The sequence below is a fragment of the Octodon degus genome, unplaced genomic scaffold (assembly GCF_000260255.1).
Source record: "Octodon degus isolate 3935 unplaced genomic scaffold, OctDeg1.0 scaffold00019, whole genome shotgun sequence".
Classification (NCBI taxonomy): Eukaryota; Metazoa; Chordata; class Mammalia; order Rodentia; family Octodontidae; genus Octodon; species Octodon degus.
Genome location: NW_004524595.1, coordinates 21,905,865 through 21,915,005, shown reverse-complemented (window position 1 = coordinate 21,915,005; position 9,141 = coordinate 21,905,865). Strand labels below are relative to the sequence as shown.

Below are 9,141 nucleotides of genomic sequence, written 5' to 3'. Positions count from 1 at the left end.
TGTGTGTGTGTGTGTGTGGCCAGCTCAGTCCACCAGGGGGCGGGCTGGCTGGCATGTGGTGCTGGGGGATTGAACCGTGGTCCCTGGGCTTTGCTAAGCTTGTTCTAAGTAGGTGCTTTAGACCACTGAGCCATCTCACCAGCCCCTCTTCTATATGTTTCTGCATTTGATTCTTTACTTCAGATGGTACTGAGAGATTTCTTTTTTTTATTGCAATCTGAATTCCTCTATACCTTTCTGCAGTTGATTGTTTATTTTAGAAGGTCTTCATTCATTCATTTCAGCTGTGTGATTCCCAATTTGTTCTTTTCTAGTGTCCTCTGCACTTGTTATGGGTAGGCTTCGGGTCTGAGATTGTATTTTGCTCCTTCTCATTGTCATTTTGTATAGCACTGTGTTCTGACCTTGTCGTCGAGTTTTGGTGCAGTTATAACCTTAGTACCTACTGAAATTCAGGTGCAGATCTATAAAGTTTGAATTTATCCAGTTGTGTGTGGCTTGGGTCTGGCTGCTGTGCTCAGCTCCTTCCTGCTGTAGCCCTTGTGAGTGAACCTGTTGTGCCCCTCTTGCAAGACGTCCTGCTCCTGGACTAGCTGGATGGTTCTGTCCCCTACTGCCTCTGCAGGTACTACAGCCACAGAGTTTCACCCCAGGCCTGTATGCCTGGCCTGAGCTGAGTCTGAAGGGTACAAAGGAAGTAGGGGACAGGAGAAGCTCTCCTATACACTCACTGGGCCTGGGCTAGGGCTGGATGTGGGAGTCTCGAGAAGTTCTCACTCACTCTGCGGGCATGCGGGGTAGGGGGGCTGCGGATTGGTGGGTCCCAAGGGCACGGAAGAGGGTCTCACTTACACTGCCTGCCTGGGTTTGGACCAGAGAGGTCTCAGGGGCACAGGGTAGACAAAGCTCTCCCACACACTCACCAGGCCTGTGCTAGATCTCCACACCAAAACATAAATTATTTAAAATTATTGATGTTCTTGGTATAATAATTTAATAAAACAGCACAAACAAAACCACTACCTCCAAGTGTCTGCCACCCTAAAATATTTACCAATTTATTGATAAATATATGTCAAAGCCAAAAGAAGTACATATACTTAAAATCTATGACAGGTCCTTCGCACACAGAAATGTTCCCTGTGTGTGACACTCACTTCCTCACCTACATTACGACACTGATTTCTGCCAAAGAGAATTCCATGCTCCCAGCTTTAGGTTCCCTTATAAAGACCAAAATGGTGAGAACTCAGCTGAAACCAAGAGATAGCCTAAACTGCAGGTTTTACTCTCTTGACAAATGCCATTCTTCTTAAAGAATTAGTTACGGTCCTTATATTTGTATCATTACATATAGAATAAGATAGTAACTTAGAACTTTAATAATTTACTAAACAATGAATAGGTACCATACCTTGAAACTGTCAAAGTTTACATGTTATGCCTGTACCTGATTTTCTCTTGCCATTGTAGCTAGATCATCTTGTAGTCTTCTGTTTTCCTTGAAAGATACTTCTCTAGACTTTCCTACTTCATCAAGTTCTTTGAGAGTTCCATCAAGCTGACGCCGGAGGCTGCTTATTTCCCGGTCTCGATTACTCAATGTTTCCTTTAGTTGGCTGTTAAAAAGGTGATATGGAAATAATAAGCTCTTGAAAAAGAAGCTCATTTAAATGTAAAATGTTATGGCCTGAAAAGTATACAAAGAATAAATTCTGCAATTATAACTGCTACATTTAGATCAATTAGTTTATTTAGATTTCTAACAAACACTACATGCAAATGAAGCCATAGAACAGGCATTCCCAAAGCCACATAAACAAACAAAATTTCCAAGTGTTAAGAGCTAAATGTAATAGATTTAACTGGCAAATACTAAATATATGTATATACTCCCACTCTGATATGAAACACAAAAGCAAGTAACGTAAGTGTTAATTAGTGACTTTGTCTTTTAGTAGCTTACATTTTTTTTTTGAAAGACTAGATATAAAATATAAAATTATAGCTAGGAGCAGAGACCCATTCCTGCAATCCCAGGATGGCAGAAACAGGTTCTAGGTCCCACCTGAGTTCTTGACCTTATTAAAATAAAAAATAAAAAGGGTAGGGACACAGATCAGTAATACAGTGTCCTTGGCTTCAAGTCTCACTAGTAAAAAAATAAAACTGGAAACAGCATTCACAATAAGTTTAGAATGGACAATAAATCCAAAATTGTCTATTAAAGTAAATTTTAATGACTAGGATCTGAGTTGGGTAATTATAGTAAAACGCAAATAGAAATGTACCTGAGGAATCAGTAAAACCTAAGTGTATGGATGTGGATTGCAAAGGAATTAAAATGCAAGAGACTGAGGAAATGGTGGAGTCACTAGGAAAAATGGGGAAATTGAGAAAAAAATTTCCTACCATTGAACTGCTACTAAGAAGATGAAACTAAAGTCACTGAAAATGTCTTAAAAAGCTGGGTGCCATTTCATTAATTACTTACGTCAGAGATAATTCATACTCAGAGACAGTTATCTTCATCTGAGCAACAGCTTTTTCCTGTAGAAATTATAATAATATGTAAGATCCTGAACCTTTCATATAGAAATATAGTTAGCTAAATTTGTATAATCTATCACATTTGTACCATTAGTATATAGTTTAATCCTATAAATTACACATAAAAGAAAGCTCCGTATTTCCATCTCCCATTTATACCCCACACATGGCATGTTTCCAGTCAGCCTAAGAACCTGAATGGTTTCTTCAGTTTGCTTTAACAAGAGCTGATAAAAAAAAAAAAAAAAATAGGAATAACTAAAATCCCATGTTAAAGATTCAAATTATTGGTCAAGGAGATAGCTCAGTGGCATAAGCCCCTGCCTGGCAAGCACAATGTCCTGTGTTCAATCCCTGGTACAAAAAAAAAAGATTCAAATTGCTGAAATAAAAAGAAGCTTACATATTAAGAGACACGGTCCTGGGTCTCAGGAACTTATTACATGGTAATAAGAGCTACATATTGAAACAGAATAAAAAAATCTTTTGACACTGAAAACAATACTTAGCAATCACGCACTTTACTGGCCAGGACTTCTTGCAAGCTTGCAATCTTCTCTGTTTTATCATCTACAGCCTCCTGGAGGAAATCTTTCTCTTTATCAATAACACCAATAGTCTTTTTCATCACATGAGCCTCTTCATTCTGTGATGTCATCTTAAGGTTTAGCTCATCTGTAAATGAAAAGAAACATTTGTTGGGCACAGTAAACTCTTATTAGAAAAAAAAAACAACCTGAAAAAGATTTACCTATTTTTTCCTCTAGCATTTTAATTTTTTCCTGGGCGGATTCAAGTTCACCCCTTTTTGTGGTCAGTCGGTGCTGACAGTCATCAAGCGACCTCTGGAGCTGCTCATTCACCATCCTAAGCAGAGGACAAGACCAAACGGCATTCGTTATCCCTCAGGGAAACAATCTTTAAAAATACGATGTCTTAAAAATACTTTGATTTTTTAAAGTTTTTTATTTTAAAGCACTTCCTGTATAATCAATGGCATTACATTATGTATTATTTCTTGCTCACCACCATGATCCATCTTCTTAAAAATAATATGGTACAAAATTTAAATTAACATGTATTCTTTTCTGAAAGTTTCTCGATAGTTTTTAAGCTTGTCTCAGTTTCCTTCAAAATCTATTCCTAAATGTAGAGGAAGGGAAAGTCCTATTGTTATAGCCTAGCTCTTTGAAGGACTAACATAAAGCCTAACCCCAGTGTGAAGTCCTACTTTTGTTACTTACTCTGACTTTTTAAATGGTTGGTCAACTAGAGTTCACAGCAGAGAAGGCAAGCACTTCTTAAGTACAATGGTGACTTAAAACTAAGATTGGCTTTAGGGAGCTAATGAAGGGGAAGCCTGGGCTGTCAACAGTAAAGAGTTCCAGGGGACTCTGTCACTCATCAGTCAGCTTACTTTGGGAAACACTGTCTCTGAAAGGTGAACAACGAGCACCTGCATGCCTGTTGTCATCCAGAGTCTTCAGAATGCTTTTACTTCTGACCTCAGGTCTCACTAGGCCTGACTAAAAATATTAGGCTCTTACTTCAGACAGGTGATCAGGTTTCTTTTAGGTTTCCTTTGCGAATAAGTATCTCAGTTACTTTTGCCTCACTGCTGGGACAAAACACCCAACACTCAAAATTAAGGAAGGAAAGGTTTATTTAGTTCACAGTGTAGGTTTTAGTCCATACTCAGCTGGCTCCAAGACAGAGTGGCACATGGCAGAGGGCAGCAGTTCATGGTGATGCAAAACAGCAAAAACAAATGGGAGGAGTAGCAGCAACAATGACAACAGAGAGCAAGTCTCTCCCTTATGTTGCACTCAGGCTATCGCCCCAGGCTGGGTGTAGCACTCACACCCATGATCCCAGTGGATCATGAATTAATCACAAACTCTACAAGTCTGCCCCATGACTTCCATGAGACTTTGTGGGGGACAACTAGACACAAACCAGAACAGTAAGACAGGAAAGAAGACACCAAGGGTAGCTTAGCTTAGCACTGCCTAAAGGGGAGGAGACTTAGCTCCCAAAACCACTAGTAAAATGGGACGTTTCTATTGAAATAAAGAAGCTTCACAGGCAAAACTGAATTATTTCTAATTGTTCTAATACAAAGTGAATAATGACCCAGAGGTTGCAATCATAATCAAATTCAGACTGGCTTCCTTAGAATTATACAACCAAACCCAAATGCATCTGAAACACTGGGTTCAAACAACATTATTTCACAAAATTATCTGTGTGGTCCAGATGACTATATTCAAGCTATTCAAGAGCTGTTGTCTTGTTGGATGTAACAACAGTGTTACTATAAATGTATTAGCTCATTTATTATTAAAACAGTTCCATAATGAGAACTATTAACCCAATTTTACACAGAAAATTAGTAACTTGTCCAGTCACAAATCTAGTAAAGGCAAAGAAAAAATGAAAATCTAGGAGAGTCTAGTTTGTTATCAGTGTTGTGCTACTGTATCACATCGTCCTCTCACACTACACAGGGAAATCAGTATTCTCCATGTGGAAAATGTCTGTCAGGAAGTTACAGATTCCTTCCAAAAATGAAAGTGTCCACTGAGTACTTCATGGATACTGAGTAGCTTACAGGGCTTGAAATTCTAGGCAGAAATTTACTCATCTCTTAATTCTTAACTTCCTACACACAGTAATATTCAAATGAATGCTGAGTTCATAAAGGAGGGCAGATTAAAATCTTTATTACACATATAAAGGAAGTCCCCAGATGAGTCCTAAACATAGCTTTGATTTTTTTATATTCAAGTAAAGAGAAGAAAAGGAACACTAGAGCTTGTGCATCAGACCCTGAAAGTAACTTTTCTGTCTGATGTATTTGTGATGGTTAATCTTTTTTGAGACGAGGGTTCTATGAAACCCAGGTTGGCTTTGATCTGACAATCTTCCTGCCTTGACCTCCTGAGTGCTGGGATTATGATGTAATCCACCACGTTCCACTTTTCATGGGTAAAATGGATTATTACTGTGGTTGGTTTTAGAAACCTTACAAGATACATTTCTGGGTGCATTTTGTAGGGTTCTGGGGTTGTAACCTTGGGGACCCTATCTGGTCCATGGTCCTTTCATCTCAGCCTCTTCCATGCTCTCTGCTTCCTGGTCACCTGTTTCTACCTTGGAGCCAGTGAACCACAGAGTGGATCTCTAAAACTGTGAGCCAAGACAAACCTTTTCTCCTTTGTGCACATGAGGTATCTGTGCCACTAACAGCTAACACAGTATTGTCACTAAGATAATGGTTATCTTTTCTCTTTCATTTTAGTACTGGGGATGGGAGCCAGTGGCTCTTTCCCACTGAGTTACATCTCCAGCCATTTTACTTTTTATTTACTACTACTACTACTATTACTACTACTACTACTACTATCACTGAACTCAGGGTCTTCATACCAAGCTATATTCCCAGCCCATTTTTTATTTTTATGTTTTTAACATTTGAGAAAGGATCCCATCAATTGCCTAGGTTGCCCAAGCTGGCCTCAAACCTGTGATCCTCCTAACTTAGCCTCTCAGAGTGCTAGGATCAACAAATACATGCTATATGCCTACCTTTATTTTTTATTTAGAGGTAAGGTTTTGTTAAGTAGCCTTGGTGAGACTCAAATTTGCAATCCTCATGCCTCAACATTGCTCAGTGCTGGGCAAATAGGTGTGGCCCCAGCTTCCAGGTCAGAAAGGTCTTCTGAACAAAGAACTGGGGTAGAAATCTTACAGCGAATAGTTGGGTTATTATTATATTATTATTTGTTCATAACTGTGTGTGGAAATGAAACTTTGAGAAGTTGGTAGAGAAACATGGAGTAAGTTTTTTAGCTTCAAAGGTACTATAAAACATAGCAAAGAAGTAATGACTTCCTATGAGAGAAGCAATAATAGTGATCTTGGGTCAAGCTTTAGCACTCCACCTAATAGATATGATTGGTTATGTGCATCACTTGAGACTCAAAATCCTCAGGTGTATTTCATTACATGGTATTATACATGCTCTAATTTTATGGGATATAAGTATTTACTTTCATGACAGAATGTATTTTAACCCAAAACAGCATTTTAAATGGTCCTTTGTTCATAAAAATCATTGAAGTTCTAAAATGGAGCCGATGCTCTATCTAATAGAGGCAGGCTTGGAATTGTGATGGGCTAATAGAAGAAAATATTAATGTGGTATCTGTTCTGTTTTACATTTCTCCCAAGAGTCTATGGGTATGGCTCCCCTACTCATTGAGCCACACTATTAATAAATAGAATCTCCTGGTATACCAAAGATAAAGGAATTATTATTGGTTTTTCTTTTAGGTTTCTGCACAGGGACGATACCCTAGTCTACTTGGTCCTTTAAATTCCAGCTCTGCAAGCTCAGTTATCCTCAGTCAGTGCCGTGGCCTTTCCTTCTGATTTGGTAGGGAAAAACAAAACAAAAAACCAAACTTAAGGAGTGCCCAAGACACAGCTTTTAGGCATCCTAGGTAAAATATGAGCCTTATTTCCCCATCTAAAATAACTTTAACCCCCTGAACAAATAAAAACTTCTGCAAGGACACCAGTTAGTTTTGAATATATATAAATAAATCCTAGTAAAACAACTGATATCTTGAAATAAGAACTCTAAGCGAGAACTTCTGCCGTGCTCTCTGAACCCCTCCAGACCCGCCAAAGCCCAGGCCCTGCGAGTGTGTGGGAGAGCTTCTGCACTCCCCTGCAGCCACTGGACCTCTCCAGACCAAGCCCAGGCCTGCCGTGTGAGTGAGACCTTTTGCCCTATTCTCAGGACCCCTCTATCCCTCCAGAGCCAGGCAAGCCTGCCCTGTGAATGAGAACTTCTGCTGTGCTCTCAGGAACCCTCCAGACACAGGCCTGGGCTGAAACTCTGCAGCTGAAGTCCCTGAAGAGAAATTATGGGCAAAAGCTACAGAGCTAATCCAGGAGCAGAACAACTTGCCAGAGAGGCAAAAGAGGTTCACCTCCAACAGCTGCAGCAGGAAGGAACACAGCACAGTAGCCAGACCCAAGCCAGGCACAAATGGATAGACTCAAACTTAGAGTCTATCTGTAGATAGACTGTAGATCTGTACCCGAATTTTAGCAAGTGTTAAGGTTATAACTGCACCAAAGTTGTACACCAAAGCACTGTCAGAGGACAGTGCTAATCAAAATGACAAAGACAAGGAGCAAAATGCAATCTCAGGTCCTAAGCCCACCCAGAACAAATGCAGAGGACACTAGCACAGCTGAAATGTCTCACTTCATAGTGTCTGAAGTAAAGAAACAACAGCAGAAACATATAGAGGGACTCAGATCAGAATTAATCTTTGAAATAAAAAAAGAAATCTCTGAATTAATAGAGTCTGAAGTAAAAATTCAAATGTAGAAACATATAGAGGAAATCAGATCAGAAATAATCCCTGAAGTAAAAGAATTAATAACTGCTTCTCAAGAAAACACTGATAAAAAATAGAGGAGAAAAGAAAACGAGAGGAGATTAGAAAAGTGATGGATTCCTTGAATGAGCAATACAGGAAAGAAATAGATCGCATGAAGCAGAGTCGAAGAGATATAGACGAACTTAAAATTTCAATCACAAGTTTGCAAAAGCGCTTGAGTGAAAGTGAAGGTAAAGTTTCAGATCTTGAAGACACTGTTGGGCCTAGTGAAAAGGAAAGAAAAGATCTCTTAAAAAGAACTAGGATGCAGGAAAAAAATAATTCATCTCCTGCGAGACAATGCAAAGATGACCAATGTGAGACTAATAGGCATCAATGAGAAGGAGTCAATACAAATGATATAAAAAGAATATGGACAGAAGTGATAGCAGAAAACTTTCCAACTATGAGGAAACAATCTTATATTGAGGAAACCAAAGCATACAGAATGCCAAGTAACCTCAACCCAATTAAAAACACACTGAGACATATAATAGTCGAGATCCCAGAAATCCAAGACAAAAATAATATACTGAGAGTCACTAGAGAAAAGAGGCAGATCACATCCAAAGAAAAACCCATCAGAATTATGGCCGACATCTCTTCACAAACCATGAAGGCAAGAAGAACATGGGGCAGAGTACTTCAAGTTCTTTATGAAAACAAACTCCAGCCCAGAATATAATAACTTGCAAAACTCTCAAGTTTGATGGAGAAGTGAAATACTACCATGACTAAGAACAACTAAAGAATATCATGATGACAAAGCTAACCATACACAGAGTACTAACAGATATTCTATAGAGGGACAAAAATGATCAGAACTCCATGAACGAGAATAGAAGGAACCCACTAAATAGGGCAAACATACACAGGAGAAAAAGGAGTAAACAACAAATACCAGGTTAATAACATGTTGAGTGTAAATCAATACATCTCAATTATGACCATCAATGTAAATGGACTCAATTCACCAATTAAAAGAAACAGACTGGCACAGTGGATTAGGAAACAAAATCCAACAATATGCTGTATACAAGAAACATATTTAACTCATAAAGAAATTCATAGGCTGAAAGTCAAAGGATGGAAAGCAATACTACATGCCCCAGCAACACAGAGAAAAGCAAGG

At 38.9% G+C, this 9,141-nt stretch overlaps 1 protein-coding gene across 4 annotated transcripts in view; it reads right to left on the bottom strand.

Annotated features, from left to right (window-relative positions):
• The window catches only part of Cep135 (centrosomal protein 135), a 125,014-nt gene that overhangs the window by 46,368 nt on the left and 69,505 nt on the right, over window positions 1-9,141 (bottom strand). For all 4 annotated transcript variants that reach the window (XM_023711126.1, XM_023711127.1, XM_023711129.1 and 1 more), the window contains exons 16-19: window positions 3,302-3,417; window positions 3,071-3,225; window positions 2,495-2,550; window positions 1,451-1,619 (exon numbers count right to left, since the gene is read on the bottom strand). In XM_023711126.1, coding sequence (XP_023566894.1) covers window positions 1,451-1,619; window positions 2,495-2,550; window positions 3,071-3,225; window positions 3,302-3,417 — 496 coding nt within the window. The remainder of the gene's footprint in view (window positions 1-1,450; window positions 1,620-2,494; window positions 2,551-3,070; window positions 3,226-3,301; window positions 3,418-9,141) is intronic.